We start from the raw sequence: 24,629 nt of genomic DNA on the forward strand, positions 1-24,629 counted from the left end.
ATCCATGAATGACTACTGTGGACCTTTGCTGGTAAAGTAATGTCTCCCAAGGAGCAAGCATCTTTTAATTTCATGGCTGCAGTTACCATCTGCAGTGATTTTGGAGCCCCCCAAAATAAAGTCTGTCACTGTTTCCATTGTTTCCCCATCTATTTGCATGAAGTGATGGGACCAGATGCCATGATCTTAGTTTTCTGAATATTGAGTTTTAAGCCAACTTTTTCACTCTCCTCTTTCACTTTCATCAAGAGGCTCTTTAGTTCTTCGTTTTCTGCCATAAGGGTGGTGTCATATGGGTATCTGAGGTTACTGATATTTCTCCAGGCAATCTTGATTCCAGCTTGTGCTTCATCCAGCCTGGCATTTTGCATGATGTACTCTGCATATAAGTTAAATAAGCAGGGTGACAATATACTATAGATGTGCTAATATAAATTAATTAAGAAAAGTGATTCAAATCTTGTTTCTGCCATGGACAGAGGAGCCTGGGGTTGTGCATGCATAGAGTGCATGCATGGGGTTGCAGAGTTGGACGTGACTGAGCACATTTAAAGAGTCTGGGGTGATACTAGGTAATTTGCATTTAATTAAAAGTAAAAAGTGTCATATGTGGAAATTTTGACTAAAATAAAATTGAGACCATTAAAGCTAACGTAATACCAGTTTATTTGCAAGCATATGAAAAATGTGTGTGTTACCTTTGGGTCCTAAAAGTAATTAAATTTTATTTCCACTAACACACATATACAGGCCACACAGGCAAATGGAGATACAGGTCAAGAAAAAAAAAAAAACTTTTTTTTTTTGCCTTAGCTATGTACATAATTAGGAGAGTTTGAGTCAAGTCTACCTAGATAAAGACTGATTTTTACATTTAGTGCATCACTTCTGAGTAGTATTCTGATAGATGAATGTCAGCTGAGCTAATGTTTTCTCATTAACCCCAAAGCTGTAAACTATTGAGGAATCAATTCTAGCGCTGGCTATGTAGAGCTCAATATCTGCTCCCTTCACGGCTTCAAAGGAAATGGGAAGGTAGTGGTATTGCCTTTATCAACAGTTCCCTAGGCTTGATTCATAAAAGTATCGTGTTGAATATGAGACAAATCATTGAAATATGAGACAAAATCCATTGGAAAAGTAAACAGGAAATTTTGATATTAACATGTATTCTTCAGGGTAGGCTTTCCATGTTGTCAAGAAATGAACAGAGCATACCAGGAAAATGTTATTTTCTATTATTAACTTTGTATTTATTTTTCAGAATAGGAATTCATCTTTTATGATCCAATTATGTTCCTAAATGAAGTTATTTGATGACTATAGTCCAAAGATAGCTTCTATCAACTCCTAGGTATTTATTGTCTCTACATATTCGTGCTGCCTTAGGATTATACCTTTACTCCTAAATTTTTTTGTGGTAAAATATACAGAACATGAAACTACCATCTTAACCATGTTCAGTATACAGTTCAGTGGTATTAAGTACGTTTATATTCCTGAGTAACCATCTCCAGTACTCTTCCTCTTGAAAAACAAACTCAATACACATTAAAGAGTAACTCTTAACTCCTAGTTATACTTTTTGGTATGAATGCTTTACAGTTTTATCACTCTAACTACATTGTAAGCTCCTATATGGAGCAGTTATGTATTAGTTACATAACATACACATTTGCTACTTACTGTCAGTCCCTGTTCCAAGTGCTTTGCAAATATTGGCTTGCATAATTATTCATCTTTGTATGTTGCAGAGGGTCTAGCATGTGCTTTGCACGTGGAACACACAAAATATTTGTGGAATGAATTTTGTAAGCATTGAGCTATTACAAACAGCTGTGAAAAGAAGAGAAGTGAAAAGCACAGGAGACAAGGAAAGATACAAGCATCTGAATGCAGAGTTCCAAAGAATAGCAAGGAGAGATGAGAAAGCCTTCCACAGTGATCAATGCAAAGAAATTGAGGAAAACAACAGAATGGGAAAGACTAGAGATCTCTTCAAGAAAATTAGAGATACCAGGGGAACATTTCATACAAAGATGGACTTGATAAAGGACAGAAATGGTATGGACCTAACAGAAGCAGAAGCTATTAAGAGGTGACAAGAATACACAGAAGAACTGTACAAAAAAGTGCTTCACAACCCAGATAATCACGATGGTGTGATCACTCACCTAGAGCCAGACACCCTGGAATGTGAAGTCAAGTGGCCCTTAAAAAGCATCACTACAAACAAAGCTAGTGGAGGTGATGGAATTCGAGTTGAGCTATTTCAAATCCTGAAAGATGATGCTGTGAAAGTGCTGCACTCAATATGCCAGCAAATTTGGAAAACTCAGCAGTGGCCACAGTACTGGAAATGGTCAGTTTTCATTTCAATCCCAAAGAAAGGCAATGCCAAAGAATGCTCAAAATACGGCACAATTGCACTCATCTCACATGCTAGTAAAGTAATGCTCAAAATTCTCCAAGCCAGGCATCAGCAATATGTGAACCATGAATTTCCTGATGTTCAAGCTGGTTTTAGAAAGGGCAGAGGAACCAGAGATCAAATTGCCAACATCCGTTGGATCATGGAAAAAGGAAGAGAGTTCCAGAAAAACATCTATTTCTGCTTTATTGACTATGCCAAGCCTTTGACTGTGTGGATCACAATAAACTATGGAAAATTCTTCAAGAGATGGGAATACCAGACCATCTGACCTGCCTCTTGAGAAACCTATATGCAGGTCAGGAAGCAACAGTTAGAACTGGACATGGAACATCAGACTGGTTCCAAATAGGAAAAGGAGTACATCAAGGCTGTATTGGAGAAGGCAATGGCACCCCACTCCGGTACTCTTGCTTGGAAAATCCCATGGACGGAGGAGCCTGGTAGACTGCAGTCCATGGGGTGGCTAAGAGTCCGACACGACTGAGTGGCTTCACTTTGACTTTTCACTTTCATGCATTGGAGAAGGAAATGGCAACCCACTCCAGTATTCTTGCCTAGAGAATCCCAGGGATGGGGGAGCCTAGTGGGCTGTCATCTATGGGGTTGCACAGAGTCAGACACGACTGAAGCGGCTCAGCAGCAGCAGCAGCAAGGCTCTGTGTATTGTCACCTTGCTTATTTAACTTCTATGCAGAGTACATCATGAGAAATGCTGGGCTGGAAGAAGCACAAGCTGGAATCAAGATTGCCGGGAGAAATATCAATAACCTCAGATATGCAAATGACACCACCCTTATGGCAGAAAGTGAAGAGGAACTAAAAAGCCTCTTGATGAAAGTGAAAGAGGAGAGTGAAAAAGTTGGCTTAAAACTCAACATTCAGAAAACGAAGATCATGGCATCTAGTCCCATCACTTCATGGCAAATAGATGGGGAAACAGTGGAAACAGTGTCAGACTTTATTTTTTGGGGCTCCAAAAGGACTGCAGATGGTGACTGCAGCCATGAAATTAAAAGACGCTTACTCCTTGAAAGGAAAGATATGACCAACCTAGATAGCATATTCAAAAGCAGAGACATTACTTTGCCAACAAAGGTCCGTCTAGTCAAGGCTATGGTTTTTCCAGTGGTCATGTATGGATGTGAGAGTTGGACTGTGAAGAAAGCTGAGCGCTAAAGAATTGATGCTTTTGAACTGTGGTGTTGGAGAAGACTCTTGAGAGTCCCTTGGACTGCAAAGAGATCTAACCAGTCCATTATAAAGGAGATCAGTCCTGGGTGTTCTTTGGAAGGACTGATGCTGAAGCTGAAACTCCAATACTTTGGCCACCTCATTCGAAGAGTTGACTCATTGGAAAAGACTCTGATGCTGGGAGGGATTGGGGACAAGAGGAGAAGGGGACGACAGAGGATGAGATGGCTGGATGGCATCACCGACTCGATGGCCATGAGTTTGAGTGAACTCTGGGAGTTGGTGATGGACAGGGAGGGCTGGTATGCTGCAATTCATGGGGTCACAAAGAGTCGGACACGACTGAGCGACTGAACTGAACTGAAGCATTTGCAAGTGACTGTGGCTGTTCTTCTGGTTGGAAAGTTACCTTGGGAAAATTTATTTGGGGAATAATCTGACACTGGGTGCAAGTTTAAAGAAATCCTTTATTTTAGTCATACTTAGGCTAGAAGAATTGATGCTTTTGAAGTGTGGTGTGGGAGATGACTCTTGAGAGTCCCTTGGATTGCAAAGGAGATCCAACCAGTCCATCCTAAAGGAAATCAGTCTTGAATATTCATTGGAAGGACTGATGCTGAAGCTCCAATACTTTGGCCACCTGATGCGAAGAACCGACTCATTGGAAAAGACCCTGATGCTGGGAAAAATTGAAGGCGGGAGGAGGAGATGAGATGGTTGGATGGCATCACCGACCAGATGGACATGGGTTTGAGCAAGTTCTGGGAGTTGGTGATGGACAGGGAAGCCTGGCATGCTGCAGTCAATGGGATTGCAAATGCTATAAGAAGTGATTCAAAGAAGTCAAGGTTTTCCTTTTTGCCGGGATCCGCGCTCAACTCAGAAATCTAAGACTGGTGTAAAGGGAAGACCTCGAGGCTAGAAGGCAACAGGCCAGGTCCGAGCTGCCAAGAGCCGGCGGGGGCGGGTCCTCTGCGGGGCGGTGCTCCGGGGGCGGGGCCCGAAGGCGGGGCGGGGCAGGGGCGGGGCCTGGGCGGGGCGCGAGACGGCACCCGGCGGCGATGGCGGCGGACGGGGACTGGCAGGATTTCTATGAGTTCCAGGAGCCGGCCCGGAGCCTGCAGGACCAAGAGAACTGTAACGCGAGCCCCGAGGCCGGAGCAGGGCCGGGCGGGGGTGGCGACGGCTTCCCAGCGCTGGCCTGCCACTTGGAGGAGAAGCTGAGCCTGTGTTTCCGCCCCTCGGGTCCAGCCGCCGAGCCCCCGAGGGCGGCTGTGCGGCCCATCACCGAGTGCAGCCTCCTGCAGGGGGACGAGTGAGTGCGGGCCCAGGCGGGGAGCGGGCGGGAGCCTCCCTGCCCCTCGTCCAGCCCCTCTCGCCCTGCCCACTGGCCCGGGGTCAGCAGCCTCGGCGGGACTCCGACCGCAGGCTCCTCCCCGCTCTCTCCTTCCGCCTCCAACTCTGGAGTCCCGCCCCTCCCTGTTCTCCCACCTCCTTCCTTGAGGCTTTCGGCCTGTGAACTCCTGGGAATTTAAATCTCGTGTTCTCCTGCCCCTCTATGAGCCCTTAAGCCTCCTTCTGCTTCCTGGAAGCCAACCTCTGTTTGGTTTCGAGAGGAGTCTTGTACTGAGCTTCATAGTTGCAGATAGTACTTTCTCGGGCACATGCGTAGCCATTCATTCGCTCAACTAAAATTTATTAAGCTCCTGCTACGTGCTGCTTCGCACTGGAAATACCAAGGTGACTGGACATTACAGCTGTCAAGCAGAGCGCAACCCAGAGTGGAAGCTAGATTTGTAAACAAACATTTTATGAATGTTACAAACGCTCTGATACATATGCAAAATACAGGGAATCTTGTGTATGTGTGTGTGAAGAAAGACTTCATAGAGAAAACTGGATCCTGATGGATGAGTGGGAGTTTGCCTGGCAGGTGAAGAAATGTTACTAGTATTCTAGCTCAGGGATACAGTGCATGCAAAGGTACTGACGTTGAAGCAGGCTTTATGCCACAGGAGATTATTGGCTACATCTGAGAGCTCAGGTTGAGTGCGAGTCCCCTCAGAGGCAAAAAGGAAAAGACCTGGTTATTAATAGGAAGGATCACCTAGTCTGGTAGGGAGATCGGTGCATAAACAAGTAATTATTTCAGGGCAATGGTCAGAAATTCACCGGGATTTATGAGAGCTAGGAGAAAGGAGGGACAGAGGTTATTTAACCTCCTAGAACCCCAGTTATAATTTAGTTAAATGAGGGTTGTTATGCACCATAGTTTTCCTCCAAAAGAGACTGAAAGGAATGAGAGTGAGGGATTTGACAGTATTGTAATGTAGGGGGAGAGGAGCTCTGGAGAGCCTGAGGGTAAAATTACAGAGTAAACACTGAGGTTGTGGGTTCAGTTCAGTCACTCAGTCGTATCTGACTCTCTGCGACCCCATGAATCACAGCATGCCAGGCCTCCCTGTCCATCACCAACTCCCGGAGTTCACTCAGACTTGCGTCTGTTGAGTCGGTGATGCCATCCAGCCATCTCATCCTTTGTCGTCCCCTTCTCCTCCTGCAGTTGTGGTTAGGGATGGATTTTCAGAGCATTGATGGGATGGAAGGATTAGAGGTTAGGGAAGAATGCTTCAGCTGAAGCTCCAGTACTTTGGCCACCTGATGCAAAGAGCCGGCGCACTGAAAAAGACCCTGATGCTGGAAAAGATTGAAGGCAGGAGGAAAAGGGATGAGATGGTTGGATGGCATCATGGATTCAATGGATATGAGTTTGAGGAAACTCTGGGAGATGGTGAAGGACAGGGAAGCCTGGTGTGCTGCAGACCATGGGGTCACAAAGAGTTGGACTGAGCGATTGAGCAACTGAACAACAAAGAATGCTTGAGAGAAGGCTCCATGGGCAAAGGGTGGGGCTTGTCATTTGATGGTTTTCTTTCCTCTGTGAATCAGATTAGGAAGAGGGAGTTGGGAATGGAGACCAGTGGCTTAGCTAGCAGTGGTTCAGGGCCAGCTCTGTTTAGAGACTATGTCTTTTCATTGGTACCTCTGTGCTGTGTTCTGCCCCGGCAGAGAAGGAGGAGTTTATGATTGGATATTATACACACAGATAGGCAAGCTTCCCAGGTGCCTTGCAGTGGTGAAGAATCCCCTGCCAGTGCAAGAGACACAGGTTTGATCCCTGTGTTGGGAAGATCCCCTGGAATAGGAAATGGCAACCCACTCCAGTATTCTTGCCTGAAGAATCCCATGGACAGAGGAGCCTGGTGGGCTACTCTCCATAGGATCACAAAGAGTTGGACATGACTGAGCCTGCAGTCAGTGGCAAAAGACATTTTAAACAGTCTATTCCCAAAGAGAAGATAGTGTTATGCATAGATTTATATACTCAGAATCAGTAGACTCAGGATGTACTCCGGATTTTAAAATCATATTTATTATATATTTGGGTTTATCAAGAGTAACTTATCAAAATGAATTAGTAGCTTGTACACAGAGAAGATTCCCTATTTTTCATTAACCTGTACTGTCTGAAAAGGAGTGTATTTTAGCCTTTGCTTAAATCTTAGGTTGATACAAAACTTTTGTTACTCTTGATAATGATTTTTTGTAGATACTACATTGGTGGTCCTGCATGTTGCTTGATTTGGGAATGCATAAGAAATCAATCTTTTCTAAGCAGGAGTTGCCTGCCACTCTCATGGTCCCTGTTCTGTTGCATAAACATGCTCTCCATTGCTTGATGGAGTTCATTCCTGTTCCTTTAACTAGAGAGAGTTGAGAATTCTTTCACTCAGATAGGGCCCTTCCTTAGAGCACTTTATTCTTTTCTAAGTCCCAGTTTTAGTTTTGGTTACATACAGATTGTGCTTATTGGCTGAAGTTTTACTTGAGAAGGGTCTAGTGAGGGATTGAATGTCAGTGAGACTTTGACCTCCTTTGGAAAAGAGCCGCCCTGCTAGTTGTTGATGATTGGCTGTAATGCTTTATGATAGGACGAAGGCAGTTCCTGTCTTGATTGGAGTATTCTAGAAATCTTTCAGTTAGTCCGGCCTTGTGTCCTTTCAACCACAAATGTTCTGGCCTTGGTGAAGATAGAGGACTGTGACTTGTCCTTCATTTTCTTGGGAGATCAAATTCACCCACAGTCAATTATTCTACATGAAATCTTCCGCTCCACTTGTCCTTTTATTATGGCCTCAATTAAGAAGGAACAACAGACAAAACAAACCTCAAAAACTCTGGACTGTCTTCACCTACTAGAGTATCCTAGTGGTTCCTGACCAGGGTTCAGTGTATGGTCAGTCATTTAGTATTTGAAAATCTTCTACCCAGGACAAGGTGGGCCAGCAAGTTTAGCAACCCGGAGTGTTTCCAATTTGAGCATGTTGGCATTAGAGGAAATGAGGATTCCAGCAGAGAGGAGGATAGGAATGAACCATGCATACGAGAGATTTTCTGGGTAAATGAGCCAGTTTTCTCGAGCTTTTTGTGTTCACATACTCATGGAGGCTAATATGCATTCAGCAGCCAAATGTCATTTGGGGATTGTCTGTTTTTGGCTGTTGTGGTCCCATTGCTTCTCTTTTAGACAAATTCCAGTTCATTAAATCAGTATGTTGTTTCTCTGTTTTGAAGCTTGCATTCTTATTTTTATAATCCCGGTGGTCTTATTTTTGTATCCTAGTATCTTACACACTTAGAAAAAAACCCACCCAATTTTTTAGTGGCTTATTTACAATTAGATACTTGTTAAAAATATTAGCTTTTTTTTTTTTTAAATGAATTGTATGTGTGTATATCTGACCATTAAATAGCTTTTTTGTGTAATGTTTAACTTTACTTACACTAATTAAATTTAATTTCATTTATATTTCTGAACTCTTTTTTTCATATAATGCCTTTTGAAAAAAAGGTTGTTATTACTTTGGGATTGAAACTGAATTTTGGACATGAAATTGGTTTGCAGTCCTTATTTTGGTATGGTTTGGAGGTTTCATCAATATAACTAATTTGAATGAATGCTTTGAGTTAGAGCTGGAAGAAATGTCAGCCATCCTTATCCAAGCTTCCTGTTTTAAAAAGAGCAGCTAACGCCTGCAGAAGTTAAAGTACATGGTCAGAGACTGATTGAAGACGAATGGAGACAAGAGTCTGTTTTCTGAATTTAGTCAAATGCTCTTTTCATTTTACTCTATTGCCTCCTCAAAATTCTGTTTGTTAATAAGGAAGAGTAATTGCATTGGGTAGAATCTGTGTATTGTATTGTGAACTCCCTTTCTTTCCCTTTTCATCTTATCTTAGTCTTACACTATCAATTAGATATTAAGCCCTAGTCTCATATTGAGGCTGACCTTCTCCTGGCAATTCTTTCTCATTGGTTAAAGAGATTATTCACTCTGTGGAATAGTCTGTATGTTTGGAAGTTACAAAAGAAAAGCAATTATAAAGCACAGTGTATTTACTAGCTGTTTTGACTTGTGGTTTAGTTTCCTAATCTGTAAAATGGGGATAATAATGGGTCTTCATGGTACTCTCTTTGAGGGCTGAGTGAGCTAATGTAAGTGAATTGCTTAGAATGTGTGTAAATGGTTTAGGTAATACCTGGCACGCAAGACAGTGGGAATGGTAGCTGCTGACTTTGTGAGTTTTCTGCTCCATGTCATCTTCCCTCAGGACTTGTCAGCCCAATGGCTGGGTTTTCCTTTAGTCTTATTCAGGAGGCTCTGGTTTGTTCATGCTTTTCTGAGAAACAGTAGGCCTCCTATTTTTCTTTTTTCTTTTGCTGTGATATTTTTTGTTCTCTCACTGTAGTACTAGATATCTGTTTAATAATGATAGACAGAATGTTAACTTTCATTGATTGTAGTTTTTTTTTTTTTTTTAAGGATTTGGAATGCCCTGACAGATAATTACGGAAATGTAATGCCTGTAGACTGGAAGTCATCCCATACTAGGACCTTGCATTTGCTTACTCTGAATCTCTCAGAAAAAGGGGTAAGTTAGGATTTGCACCAATAGTTTCTGAATAACTGATTCTGATAATGGAACTAAAAATTAGTGTTTCTATCTAACCACAGTTCATTGATTTGCTTCTTATTTCCAAGCTTATGGCAAGTGAAGTGGTCTTCTGTTGCCATCTTGGTTTTTGCTACTGTCCACTTGCTAACATTTCCCTCCAGTTCTTCCCTAGCACAAACTCACCTTTTTTATGTTTACGTAAATTTTCATCACCTGTGTATGAACAGCAATGATCAGCATTTTTTTTTTTCCCTAGCTTAAATAACATAACTTTGATACGTTGAGAATGCTCGGTAAGAACCTTAGGCTTTGATTTAATATATGGAGGATTCTGGAGTGTCTACAGAGAGTTAACTTTCTGATGAATTTGATGCTGGATGTAACATGTTTGAATATTGGAGAACCTTTAAAAGACATTTCATTCAAGTCTTGGCTTTTTGATGTGTTCTTGGCTTTTTGATGTGTTCTTGGCTGACTGTTGGAGGCTGCTATGTATGTCTTGGAATTGTAAAGTGAAGACACCTTGAGTAAGGCGTGTGAGCACAGGTAGAAGAACAGCAAAGGGGACAGAAAAGGGAAGAGAATCGCTTTAAGTGGAAAATCACGGTGTGGTTTAACGCTGACGAGAAAGGAGGCCAAATGGAAGTTTCAGGGCTGGACTATTTAAATTCTTCATCAAATAGCAGTGTGAACTCATGCCAGCTCTTTTGGCATGTTCTATATTTCATTAAGTGTATTTGTGTAATTTCTGGGAGTATAATGCAGTAGGATTGTATTTTAAATAGTATTGTTAATGTTTTCTGAAACGAATTTCTTAAAAGTGTGATTCAGAAAAGCTTGCTGCCTACTATTTTCTAGTAAAATATAGGATTCTGACTATATTTCTTTGTATTCTAGTACATACAGGATTTATTTGTTCCAGTTATTAATCTCCTTAAGCTGTTTTGCAGGCTGACCTGACATACATTTGGGGGCAGGAATGAAGCAAAATATCTTATCCTCTGTCTTCTGTTTATTTGGATCTTAGCTATCATTCTGGGCTTAGTTCAAGTTTCCCTTCCTCTGTGAAGCTCCCTATTACTGTTTTAGCCTTTGCTGATCTCATGGAATTATATAATTTTAGAGTTGGAAGAGACTTTAAAGGACACTTAATCCAACCTCTCACTTGGGGGGAATCCCCGTTTACAGCGTCTCTGACAGATGGTCATTCAGCCACAGACTAAATCCCAGCAAGGAAGGAAAATGCACTCCTCTCTGTGGGAATCGGTCACACTTGTCAGGGTGTGAAAATTGTAAAGGACTTACATGTCCCACAGAGTTTGACCCCCAAGTCTCCTGGGTGCTGGTCCTCACAGCACTTGATCTGTGTCTTAAATCATCATTGGTGTCTCTTAATTATGTTTGTGGATCTGTCGTTAGATTGTAACTTCCTGGTCGATATCTTTGCATGTGTCTTCTCAGTAGCTATCACGGTGCCTGGCACATGGTGAGAACTAAGACAAGTGTTTGTTGAGTGAACAAACGAATAATCTCATCAGTAAGACTATAGGGTCAGAGACCATGGTGGAAAGTTTTTAAAACTGTTTTCTATGTTACTTAACATAGTGCTGAATCCACAATAGCCAGGCAATGAGTACTTTGTTTGACATAATAAAAAATGGTAGAGGAGATCTTTTCATAGTTTCAAAGGGAAGTACTTTAGTCACATGAACAGGACACTCTAATCCAGTTTTACTGAATATTGTTCTTTGGTTACCTCTTGGGATGTCACTCCCTTTATCTGCCTTTTGACTGTTTTCAATACCAGAGCAATGGTATAAGCAAAGATAGTGATTAGTAGTGACCTGGAGTTTAGTACTCTTGCTCATTGTAAAAGCTCACCTGGAGAACTCAGCAGGTTAAAATGGACAAATGATCATCTCACATCTGAGTATCTTTTTTAAAAATTAATTGTATTACTTTTTGTCTGCACTGGGTCTTTGTTGCTGACAGCTTAGTTGCCCCATGGCATGTCGGATCATCCCTGACCAAGGATTGAACCTGTGTCTTCTGCATTGGCAATCGGATTCTTAACCATTGTACCACCAGGGAAGTCTTAACATCTATCTTCATATGATTATGCAGGTGATGAATACAACTAAGATGAGAAGTCTAGTTCTTGGGAATGAGTAGCACATATTAATTTCCTGAAGAACAAATGCACAGCAAGGAACTATGTAGGAAGCAACCATGTTATTCTATTAGGTAGCATGTAATTAATGTTTGTAACCTGGGAAGTTGCCAACTGTGTGCTCTATTATTTCCATAACTGAGTTATGCAAAATTTATCTTTTGAAGCCATTCTTTAGATTATTTCAACTGTAAAACAGAGTCTGTATGAATTTTTTTTTTGACAAAGGGGAAAGAGATTTCTTTTGCATTAGGATGAGACAAACAGGAAACTACAGCTCCCTAGATTTCAGTTTTTAATTTTTTTTTAAATTGATGTTCAAGATGGAACACTTCTAAATGTGATAGGTCTTTTCTAGAGGAAGGCAACTGGTATGTTCCAAATTCTTACAGGGGCACATTTTTTCCATTTGAGGCAGCTTCTGTTTCGTACAGGGAAACAGAACCACGGCTCTGTATCTAAACGTGGCACAGAGAGGAGTGATGGGAATGCTTGGCAAAGAGAAGGCACATCGATGCCTAACGGGAGCGTGAAGAATGAGGCCCATGACAGCCAAGGTTAGTTTTCAAAGCCTGAAAGGGATTCCAGCCCTTAGCATATGCCATCTCTGTGGGGAATGGGCTTGGCTCCCTCTCTGGAAAGATGGTCTGGGATTATTATTTCTGTTGTCATGGAAATTTATTCTAATGGCTTATTGGTATCACTCATGTATTTTGGCAGTAGCTGCAAACCTGTTCTAAATCCAGTGCCGTTCTTGATCCTGCTTATGTGATAGAATGCTTCTAAATTATTTTGCCTTAGGAATATCTCCTGAGCCATATTCTTCCTCCTACCATGTGTGTTTCTTTAGAAACAGGGACTTTGTTTAATGCATCTTTGTATATTCAAGAGTAGAAATAGAAGATAATAATGTGTTCTTTAGGACTAATTTAAAAACTTTCTATTGTCTCTTAAGGGGAAAAAATAAGACAGAACTATGGTTCTCGAGTTACAGCACAGAACCGTGATTTGGGGGGAGGAGAGTGTTGAAACTTTAGGATCAGTGAATGTAATTCTTAGGTTTATTCTGCATCATCGTACATCCTTATGTAGCCCGTTTCATCTCTCCTTCTACAATCTTGAAATTAAACATCCTCTCTCATCAAGAGCCAGATCTCTTGACCTTTCTCCTTTCTTTATTAACAGGATAACTTAGTTTAAAAAAGTAAACTAAAGCTACAGAACTTAACATGAAAAAGCAGTCTGTCCCCTACTTACCTTATCCTTGATTTCCACTTACCGGTAGCAGCCACTTTCAGCTACTTCAACTGTTTCTTCTAGCAGATAGCATTCTCCTGTCATGTTACTTAATTTTATTCTTCAACTTTAGACTTTATCCATTGACTTTCAACCCAGAGGATGAGGGTTTAGCAGTCTCAGAGTCGTCCCTCCCTCCACCCATAATCCTCACAAAAACTTTGGTTTTCCCTCATCTTCTCAATATAATTATGTCAAAATATTGCGTTGCATCTTCATCATTTGTATTGACTATTTAAAGTTCACATTTAAGTACATTTTATGATGGCGTTTCCTCTTGTAATTTTTTTCCTTCGGGTCATAATAATTGCCTTTTTGTGGTTAATTTAGGTTATCATTAGCTCACTAATTCATGGAGAAGGCAATGGCACCCCACTCCAGTACTCTTGCCTGGAAAATCCCATGGACGGAGGAGCCTGGTAGGCTCCAGTTCATGGGGTCGCTAAGAGTTGGACATGACTGAGCAACTTCACTTTCACTTTTCACTTTCATGCATTGGAGAAGGAAATGGCAACCCACTCCAGTGTTATTGCCTGGAGAATCCCAGGGACAGAGGAGCCTGGTGGGCTGCTGTCTATGGGGTCGCACAGAATCGGACATGACTGAAGCGACTTAGCAGCAGCAAGCAGCAGAGCCATAAAGCTCACTTTAGTAAATGAAACACACTGGGCAACCTCTCAGTCTCTCTTTTCTTTCTCCTGTGTTTTTCTTGTTTCCTTCTGCAGTAACAATTCTAATCTGAATCGGTTACTGTCTAGTTTAGCTCTATAGCCATCATTCTGGGATCTTTACTTCACTGTCGTTACAAGAATCCCCTTCACCTCTTTCTTGGGATAGATCCAGTGTCTGCTTCCTTTTTGGTTTTCCTCCTGCTCTTAATGGAGCACGTTCTGGAGTAGCTTTCTGAGAAAGGTTACATGAGAGGTAAATTGTTCGAGAACTTCCCAGCCTGATGGTTCAGTGAGAAAGCCAACGAGGGTGTCATCACTGCAGTGCAGCATGTCCTTGCTGTATGTGGTGGCAGACAGAGCGGGAGGGCCGCTGTGGCTCCTTCCCCAGCCTAATGTGATGAGAGGCAGCACACTGGTGTTTTTTTCCCTTGTATTTCTCACCTGCAGGTTTTTTTTTACTCTGTGGTGTGTGTTGACCATTAAATGTGAGACCTGTGAGAAACTATCAAGGTAGTAGAGACCTACATCCATCCAATTGTGTCTTCAATTTTATATATATATTTATATATATATACACATATATATACAATTATATATATATGCATATGTCTATACTTATGTGTGTGTATATATATATGAATAATTTTCCCAAGTAAAATACTATCGTTTTAAATTATATACTGTCTGTTAGAAATACATGACTGTGGACTTCCCTGGTGGTCCAGTGGTTAAGAATCTGCCTGCCAATGCAGTGGCCACGGGTTTGATCCCTGGTCTGGGAAGATTCCACACGCTGTGGACCAGCTGAGCCCGTTGTCCACAACTGTGGGAGCCCTCTCTCTAGAGCTTGTGCTCTGTGACGCAATGAGAAGCCACTGCAATGAGAAGCCCGCCCACCACAGCTAGAGAGTAGTCCTTGCTCGCTGCAACTAGAGAAAGCCCGTGTGCAGCCATGAAGACCCAGGGTAGCCAAAAATAAATAATAAAATAAAAAATACACGATTGCCTCTTACATAATTCCTTGCCCATCTGTTCTCTGAGAACTCAGTTTCCACTGCTTCTGACAAATAGAGTTCTAATTTCAGTTTTATTCATCGTCTGAATGGTCATGTCATGATGGATTCATGATAGATAGATGATCGCTTGTCCATTTTAAGCTGCTGGGTTTTCCATGTTTGGCCTTTACAGTTAGTAAACTCGAGGCCATTATTATAGGGACTGTTGATAATTGGTGTGGGAGGGTAGAGGACACCGAATGAGCTAGATATGGTCAGATACCCTGGGGATGCCGACAGCAAGCAGCCCTTTAGCATGAACCTTAGGCATGAAGAGAGGTCAGGAGGGGAACAAGCTACCGGGACCTGTGGAGAGTAGCCATGCAGGTGAGATCAGCTCGACAGGTGCTGCAGCCTTTGGAGTCTGGTGGGGACAGACAGCGGAATACATGCCCAGACTTCTCCCCCGACCCCTGCCCCACCTTCCAGCTCCTCCTAGTATCTGCTAGTGTGTTAGGCCACTAGGGAATTGAAAGCCAAGGGTATCCTTTGATGTAGTCCATAAAGGTCAGTATCCTGGGGCATAGAGTGGGGAGAAAAATGGTAGTGAGGCAAAGGGAAAATCTCCAGGATAGAGTTAAAGATATTTTTGGAAGCTGGAAACTTTTTTGGAAGAAGAGAGGGTTCTGCTGAAAGGGCTAAGTATAACCCTTGTAGACAGTTCCCTTCTGCCAAGAATTTGATTGCTTATCTTTCACTGTATTAAAAGTTAGCCTGCAAGTAACACACTTTGTTTTCTGTGGAATTTTGACATATACCGATCTTCCTATTAGATCATTAATTAAATAACATTTGCTGCTAACCCTGTCTGTCCCCCCACCCCCGTTTGCTATAATTCCCTACAAATTGCTGTAGAATATCAGATGTTTTCGTACTTCCTGGACCCTCTTCTCCATGAAATAAGCAACGAAGTATATGTCCGTTTGGGCAAAAGGGAATGTGTGCAGCCCCCTAGCAATTTCATGTTTATTCTGCATTCCTCTCCTTTCTGTCCGAGGTGGCTGTGCAATGTACCTCGCATACTGCCTGGTACAGAGTAACTGTAACGAGCTCTGCCTTTTGAACCTCTCAGCAGATGCTCCCTTGGCAGCCCTCTGGACCCAGACACTTTGACTTTGTTGTGATCAGAGGCCCTTCTTTTAACAGTGGCTCGTTTTTGTCTTTAGATGAGTGACAGCTTGCTCTTTGATACCTCAGATGATGAGGAGCTGAGAGAACAGCTGGATATGCATTCAATCATCGTCTCCTGCGTTAACGACGAGCCCCTCTTCACTGCAGACCAGGTACAAAGGACAGTCCCCTCCATCAAGGAAAGGGAACCTCGGCTGCAAAGCCATTTCTTAGTGTGGCCATTAAGTGACGGGTTGTTGGAACTGACTTTTCCCTGTGTTTTCTGGTAATAGAGGCTCAACAGCTTCTGAGGAAAGAAGAAAGTATATGTAATCCGAAGCAGATGGATTATGTTTGTTGGGAACATCTTTCAATATATGCAGTTTTCCAAGATAAGCACTGTTAAAACAGTATAGCAGGTTACTTTAAAAGAAGGCTGTTGCTTCCACTGGAATCAGAAAAAATACTATAATTTTTCCTCTTTCTTTATATTTGAGCAGACATGGGAAAACTATATCTGTGCAGAAATTACCTAGTTTCTCTAAAACCTATGAAGAAGTCATTAGCACCTTACTAGAAGTCCTTATTGTATACCCAGGAAAGAAGTGAGCATTATTCCTGTGGAATGCTCTAATAATGTCAACCCTGTATTCATTTAAAACCTGTTGAATCAGCTTTCTCATTTTCTGAATACTCTTCCCACTTCTGCTGTATTGTCAAACTGTGGTGCATGAACTTCTTCCTGAAATCATGTTCCACGGCTACTGAAACTGAATTCTGTATTTTTAGGTTGGAAAGATGAGGTCAGTAAAGAGACGTATGATAGGGGTACGTTAAAAATGTGTCATCTTGATGCTCCATCATATTTGTGGTTGGATCATCCTAGGCTTGAAGAGAGTGCTTAAAAAGCAGGATAGTAAGTTAGACGACTGAGTGCAGGAAGACCCTGATACTCTGGGGAGAGGTGTGACCCCCAGAGTGCGTCGCCTTCTCGGTTCTGTGCCTGAAAACCGAGCTATCCCTGCTTTTGACGGACAGAAACAGATTCTTTGCCTCTTTCAGTGTCTTGTTTTTGTGTTTAAAAATGCCTATTTTGGAAACTCTTCTTACTAAATTAGTGTAATCCCCACTCCTTCAGGTTTGCTTCTATTTTTCCTTCGTCCTAAAAGGTTAAACTTGCTTCATATTGTATTTTTTCCCTAATAGTTTTTTTAAAACTCTTAGGTCTATTTTTTTTGAAATTTATTTTTATTGAAGTCTAGTTGATTTACAATATTGTGCTAGTTTTAGATATACAGCAAAGTATAAACAGATTTGTAACAACAGATTTGTTTATACATAATGTATGTATATATCTTTATTGTTTAGATTTGTTATAACCTATTATAGTGTATATATATTATAATATATAATAATATATTGAATGTAGTTCCCTGTGCTGTACAGTGAATCTTTATCTTGTTTATATAATAGTGTGCATCTGTTAATTCCATACTACCAATTTATCCTACCTCCCCTTCCCCTTGGTAACCATAAGTTTGTTTTTTTTCTTTTATATTGGCAAACATTTGTTTTGGCCACGTGGCATGCAGGATCTTAGCTCCTCCACCAGGGATCAAACCCTTGCCCCTTGCAGTGGAAGCATGGAGTCCTAACCATTAGACCATCAGAGAAGTCCCTAGATATCCCTCTATCTCCCCTTGAATTAATATATGAAATTCTTTTTCTGTTGTTAAAGGAAAACTTTCCTGCCAAAGCAAGAATTTCTTGCTTTATGTGTAAAGGTTTTTACACTGTTGTATTTTGTAAATTTTGTGTCAATTTTATTAAATAGCTTTAGATTGAGTCCTTGGATGTGGCATACGGTAAATTCTCTGTCACTTGCTTTAACTGTAACTGTGATCCAGTTCTGGCACGTCTCAAGTAGATTATGCGTGTGTGTGTGTTTAATATTTATTTATTCACGGCTGCTCTGGGTCTTCCTTGCTGTGTGCTGACCTTCTCTAGCTGCGGCGAGTGGGGGTTACTCTCAGGTTGTGGCGCTCGGGCTTCTCGTTGTGTTAACTTCTCTCGTTGTGGATCAGACTCTGGAGCTCAGGCTCAGTAGTGGTGGTGCATGGGCTTTGTTGCCCCTCATCATATGGGATCTTCCCAGACCAGGGATTGAACACATGTCCCCTGCATTGGCAGGTGGATTCTTAACCACAGAAGCACCAGGGAAGTCCTATGCATGTATTCTTAGCAGCAACTCAGAGATTCCAAGATCTGATAGGGCCAACTGATATGTGATGAGTGTCTTAAATCATGTGCTGTTTACTTTTGTGTTTACTATATTGTAATTTTTTTTTTGATAAACCTGGTGTACTCTTACAAACCTTTGATTATTCAGACAACCAATTCCTGCACACTGCTGGTTAATATAGAATTAGGGGACTTCTACTCTGGTTGCTGCAGTTGAGCATCGTGTTACAGATGGACCGTTTTACCTGTGTGTGTTTGACTAACAGTGGTTTGTATATTTTGGAAGGTGATTGAAGAAATTGAAGAAATGATGCAGGAATCACCAGACCCAGAAGATGATGAAACGCCTACCCAGTCAGATCGGCTTTCAATGCTTTCCCAGGAAATTCAAACTCTGAAGAGGTCTAGCACAAGCAGTTATGAAGAGAGTAAGAAACCTTACTTACGTTGGTTCTGTCTGTGCTTTCGTGTACCTCAGCCATAGAGTGTGACCACCTTCAGGAACCTCTGGTTCTCACAGGCTGGGTTGCATACTCTTGCCCTCCTCACTCCCCTCCGGTGGTACTCAGGGCATTTGTTTATCTTTGCTTAGGGACTGTGTCATATTTACCTTTGAATCATGTATTTGTCCGCTTGGGCTGCTGTAGCAAAATACCACAGGCTGGGTGGCTTAAACCACAGAAATTTGCTTCTTGCTAGTTCTGGAGGCTAGAAGTCTGAGACTGAGGTGTTAGCAGATCTGATTTCTTCTGAGGCCTCTTCCTCTGTCCTCAAGTGGACTTTCCTGTGGTGTATCTGTGTCCTCATCTTCTCATTTTTAAGGGCATCAGTCACATTGGATTAGGGCCAACCCTAATGGCTTAATTTTAACTTCATTATCTCTTTCAAAATGCAGTCTCCAAATACAGTCATATTCTGAGGTGCTGGGGGGTAGGGCTTCAATAATGTCCTATTTCTCTACTATTTCCTGAGAATAAAGGGAAGTGCTGAGAAAAACCTGAAAAGGGTCTTCAGGAAATCGTCTGCCCTTCATCTTCCCAATTCTCAGTAAGATTCACACACTGGGGCATGTATGTTTAAGAATGTATTTAGCTTAATTCTTTCAGTTGGACTTTTTGTCTCTTCAGAAGCGCCCCAGAACCCTGCTCAATGGCCTGTGATTTCTTTTCAGTACGGTGATTTCCTGTACTCTCTCTCTGCTTTCGTGTTCTTTTCCTTGCACAAGCTTATTAAGTCTTGACTGAAGTACTGTTCATGGAACCATTGATTTTAGACAAGTAAAAAATTTTGTTATACTTTTCTTCTCAGCCATTTGAGAAGTAACTTTCCCCACCTACCTCTACTCAGACCTGCCCATCAGGAGTCTGAGACCACCACAAACCGTTTAATTGCTCAGAATATGATGTTTTTGCTCTTTGGCAAGAAACACTTTGCTGTGCTGCCTTGAAACATTTTGGTCTTCGTGTCCGCTCTGCTTTGCTTTTCGGTCACAGGGGTGAAAAGGCTGTCAGTATCTGAATTAAATGAGCTGCTGGAGGAAATTGAGACGGCCATCAAGGAGTACTCAGAAGAGCTGGTGCAGCAGCTGGCCCTGCGAGACGAACTGGAGTTTGAGAAAGAAGTGAAGAACAGCTTTATTTCTGTTCTCATCGAAGTACAAAACAAACAGAAAGAGCACAAAGAAACAGCCAAAAAGAAAAAGAAACTCAAGAACGGCAGCTCTCAGAACGGGAAGAACGAGAGAAGCCACATGCCCGGCACAGTAAGTGGTGTTGTGTGGGTGACACGAACACGCTGGAAGTGGCTTCCGTGAGGCCAGCAGAGGCGGGCAGGACCCACGTGTGCAGGAGCAGGGCGTGCGCAGGGTCTTCCCCAGAGAGCTGAAGGCTCGTGTTCAAGACTGCCAGTGTACTCCCTCCTTCCGAGAGGTGTTTTCTTGGGGTGAGGGTATGATGGTTATCTGGACAACTCAGTGCTGAAATGTTTAGGAGGGAGGTAAAGAGAAGGAAGAGAGGGAGAATAAAAGAGAATGTTTGAAGGAAAAGCTTTAGCAGGTGACCATTTCAGTACCTCAAAATGTTAACAGAGGCTATTTATATTTGGCTGGTGGGCAACTGAATGATACTGCTCTCTTGTTTTTGCTTAGCCCTTGTGAGATATAGTAAGAAATGGGGTGCTTTTAGAGGTAGTTGAAGTATACGGAGCCTAAAAGCAGAGGTTGACATTTAAATTGTTTTCTCCTGATTGATGAGTGAAGTTGGAATGAGAGGCTGTTACAGGCAGTTCCATGACATTACCCATTTGGCCCAGTATTTAGCAAACTAGACCATTACTGACTGGTGAAAACAACCCGAGGGTATTTGAATCTTTGACTTTTGGTACGAAGCTTTTTGTTTTCTGCTTTTCATTTTTCATAAGTGGTGCTGTTAATTTCACTTGATTAAACTTCATTATGAACCTTAACTATTAAGTGTTTGAGATACATTTCCTGTTGGTCTTATGGGCATTTCATTTTTTTTTGATAAGTTGAGACCTTGTATCTTGCCACCTTTATGTTTCTATGTGAAGAAGTGTTGGCTTTGTTTTAAACTTGAATGGTTGGGCAAAGGGATTCATTTTCTAAATGGATTGTACTTTTTAAATTCACTATAGTGAAAACATGATAATGCAAATTACATCAAACTGGCCATTACATCTTGAGTTATAAAAATTCTGTCTTTGACTAAGTCTGATTTATTCTTTCTAAAGACTGCTTATCAGAGAAATAGATCTCATTGATCAGACTCTGATAGAATCCAGGAAAGAGCATGGCAGTTCTGGGATGTGGAACTACCAATGAGAGGTAATACAAACCAAAAAGAATCTTCCTATTTAGTCCATTCATTATATTGTCTTTGGCCTATGAGTATATGCACATTTTCTTGGTTTAATGTTGTTTGTACACTGAAAGGACATAGTTTATAAACAGACTTTGCAAAAGTTGCCAGATATGTGGAGCAAAATATTTTTTAGAAATGGTAGTATTGGTTAAAGTGTTTAGTGACTTCTAGCGACAACTCTGAAGAAAACAGCACCCACCAAAGAAAAAATCCCCACCCATACATTCCCCAAACCAAAACATTTGTTTGAGTATACAGCCCTGGATAAAGTTTGCTTTAATTAGGAACAGTATTTTATATCTCAAATTAAAATTATACCCTTTAAATTGTCCTTTTATGCAGGTGTGATTAAATAAAATGCTTAGTTAAAAAGTCATAGCATGGTTGGTAATTTCTGCCTATCTACTTTTAGGGGTTACATGTAATTCCTCCATTTATTTGTGTTAACACTTAGGCGAGGAAAATAAATGTATCCCTAGAGTAGTTTAAATGCTTCTTTTTCTAACTCCATTTAAAAAGGGTTTGAGTGGATTCATTGTGTGATTTTACATGGTACTTATGTTGAGAAATGGATTTGACAAGGCAACGTTTAGGTCTTATTTGAACTTTTATTAGCCTTGAAATAGATTCATAGGAACAGTAAATTTTTTTTTCCCCACAATATTTGGACATGTGAAGTTGCTTCTTGAGTCCTGATCTGCTATTTGTGTCAAAACCTTTAATTAGGCTAATAATGGCATCATTAAGCTCGTGGCACTAGTTCCCGCCATCATCATGAAGCTTAAAAGGATGGCGAAGAGCCATTCCATTTGTGACACAAGGAGCCTGAAACCTATCAAGGATTCTGAAAATAGTGATCGGTGGCTCAAAGGAACTTTAAAGTGAAATGGCCAGTGGCGAAACAGATTCCAAGATACTGCCTTTCCAGGCCTTTTATATAACATGCAGTTTTGGCAAGGCCTGATCTCTGGATTGGCTATCACGTTTGGTGGTTTAGTTGCTCATTCGTGTCCAGCTCTTTTGTGACCCTATGGACTGTAGCCTGCTACGCTCCTCTGTCCATGGGATTTCCTTAGCAAGTTATATTTCCCTGGAGTGGATTGTCATTTCCTTCTCTAGGGGATCTTCCTGATCCAGGGATCGAGCTGCATCTCTTGCATTGTAGGCAGTCTCCAGCAATGTAGATGGATTCTTTACCGACTGACTCACCAAGGATTGGTGACCCTTTTGTAGATATCATGCATTACTTGTTTTCTAATAACATTGGTCACTTTTTTTCTTTTTACCTTAGATATGTTTTATATCTATCAAAGACGTGGACTTCTTCAGTATTCCCTTAAGCACATTTCATTGAAACAGAGCATCAATTTGTAGTACTTTATCCATAATTGCCAACTTGTTTCCTTTTGGTACAGAGAGACTGTAATAAAATATGAGTGTGAATAGAGCAGAGTTTAGGTTTTCATTTTGGACGCATACTTTGTTTGAAACATTTGCTACAGTGAAAAAAAATTAGTGGGTTTAGAGAAGCTATTCATAAATATTAAATAAATTTCTGAGTATCTTCTGAAAGTGAAAATGTTGATTTAGTTTTTAAAGTTAATCTGTTATGTGTTGGATAAGATAAAAGTATTCATTCAGTAAACATTTGCAGAGTATCTTTCTTGTGCCAGGCACTGTTGAAGATACAGTGCTGAATAAAACAGGTAAGGCCTCTGGCCTCTTGGAGATTATATTCTAACAAGGGAGACAGGCACTAAACAAAGAAAAGTGTGACTAGACATTGTAACTTCAGGTAGTAACAAATTCCATCAAGAAAAGGAAAAGCTTGGTTGAGGCAGTTGCTAGCAATGCTATGGGGAGCTGTTTCCAATGTGGTAGTCACCTTGTCACTTGCTTCTTCTGGTGGGCTGGGCAGGTTGTCCTGCCCCTCTTCAGCTCTCTGTTAGGAGGGGATGTTGGAAGAGTACATCTTCTCCTTGGCTAATGAGACTTAAGTCAGTTCAGTTCAGTTGCTCAGTCGTGTCCGACTCTTTGCAACGCTATGGACTGCAGCACACCAGCCTTCCCTGTCCATCTGCAACTCCCGAAGCTTGCTCAAACTCATGTCCATCGAGTTGGTGATGCCATCCAACCATCTCATCCTCTGTTGTCCCCTTCTCCTCTTGCCTTCAATCTTTCCCAGCATCAGGGTCTTTTCCAGTGAGTCAGTTCTTTGCATCAGGAGGCCAAAGTATTGGAGCTTAAGTTTCAGCATCAGTCCTTCCAGTGAATATTTAGGGTTGATTTCCTTTAGGATGAACTGGTTTGATCTCCTTGCAGTCCAAGGGACTCTCAAGAGTCTTCTCCAACACCTCAGTTCAAAAGCATCAATTCTAGAGTGTCGATTAATAGAGTCAGAGACTTTATTTCCTTTATCCTATTCAGCATCTAGAAAACCAGGAGTGGGGAGTAGCGATCGGAATGGTTGAAGGGCACTGGTAGTGGGTTTGGTGGCGCGCGTGCATTTCTTTGAACTGACTATGTTGTGTTGGGCTGTGGCGTGACCATTTACGCTACTGCCTTTTTCTGGAGTGACCTTCCTTCCTTTCCTGCTTCCATTGTCCTCTTGGGAGATTTCTTTTCTTCTCTCTCTCTTTTTTTTTTAACTCATTATTCAAAATAATGGTCAGGCATTATCTTCCTTTCTTAGACCTTTTCTTGATGACTCTTACTCCAATGCACAATTGACAGTCCTCTCCTTCTGGGGTTAGTATTATTTCTCTTAACTGTTGCTGTTAGTACCATGATGCCATATTGTAATTTTTTGTTTTCATGTCTGTCTCCGTTATGGTTCCCTGTGGATAGAAAATGTAACTTTATCTAACTTATTCCTATGTCCCACATTAGGTCCTCAATAAATTTCTGATGAATAAATAGTAAAAAAAAAAAAAATTTTTTTTTTTTTTTTTGCAAATCTGTATTTCTTCCTTGGATCTTTCTGCCAGGTGCCAAACACATTGAGGCTGAATAGCATATTGATTAAGAACTTTGGGTTAAGAGCTCTGATTGAATCCTGATCCTGCCCCTGGGTACATACCCCTTTGAATTTTGGAGGGATTAAGTGAAATTATGATGTGTATAAGAGTAGCATATATCCTGAGTAAATGCTAGTTATATGTCCAGCTGTTTACTAGACATTTCTCCCTGAATATCTTGTGGGTATCAGGAATTTATCTTATCAGACTCAACTCACCATTTTTCCTGAAGGTGAATTTATTCCTTATATATTTCTTTTGACTGTAGTGAAACTATAGTCTCCCCATTCACCAAAACCAGTGGAATTTTTAGGTCAAAAATACAGTTTTAAGCAACCATCTTTTCAAAGTGTCCTACATAAATGTTACCCAGTAACAGCATAACTCGAGTGGCCATTTCCCCAAACCCCCAACGGATGATGGTTATTCTTCTTCTTATATATACTGATCCAGTAGGCAGATAATGGTTTGCTTTATTGACTGTTTGTATTCTTTGTGAGTTGCCTGTTGTGTCACATTTGAGCTGAGGGTACACATACTCCTGCTG

The 24,629-nt window shown here is 41.3% G+C and overlaps 1 protein-coding gene across 8 annotated transcripts in view; it reads left to right on the plus strand.

Annotated features, from left to right (window-relative positions):
- The first annotated feature begins 4,667 nt into the window (after nt 1–4,667).
- The window catches only part of FEZ2 (fasciculation and elongation protein zeta 2), a 45,158-nt gene continuing 25,196 nt past the window's right edge, over nt 4,668–24,629 (plus strand). For 3 of the 8 annotated variants that reach the window (XR_015137234.1, XM_086327469.1, XM_086327470.1), the window contains exons 1-5: nt 4,668–4,940; nt 9,511–9,619; nt 16,002–16,118; nt 18,473–18,614; nt 19,680–19,948. Coding sequence is in view for 7 of the 8 variants with exons in the window: in XM_086327469.1 (XP_086183595.1) it covers nt 4,687–4,940; nt 9,511–9,619; nt 16,002–16,118; nt 18,473–18,614; nt 19,680–19,948 (891 nt within the window). In the remaining variant the exon portion in view is untranslated. Of the gene's footprint in view, nt 4,941–5,106; nt 5,366–9,510; nt 12,371–16,001; nt 16,119–18,472; nt 18,615–19,679; nt 19,949–24,629 lie in introns of those variants that run through there. The other 5 variants (XM_086327471.1, XM_086327474.1, XM_086327472.1 and 2 more) reach the window with 3 other exon arrangements.

This window comes from Bos grunniens, chromosome 11 (genome assembly GCF_055505025.1).
Source record: "Bos grunniens cultivar Pamir isolate PY7600 chromosome 11, Bosgru_T2T1.0, whole genome shotgun sequence".
Classification (NCBI taxonomy): Eukaryota; Metazoa; Chordata; class Mammalia; order Artiodactyla; family Bovidae; genus Bos; species Bos grunniens.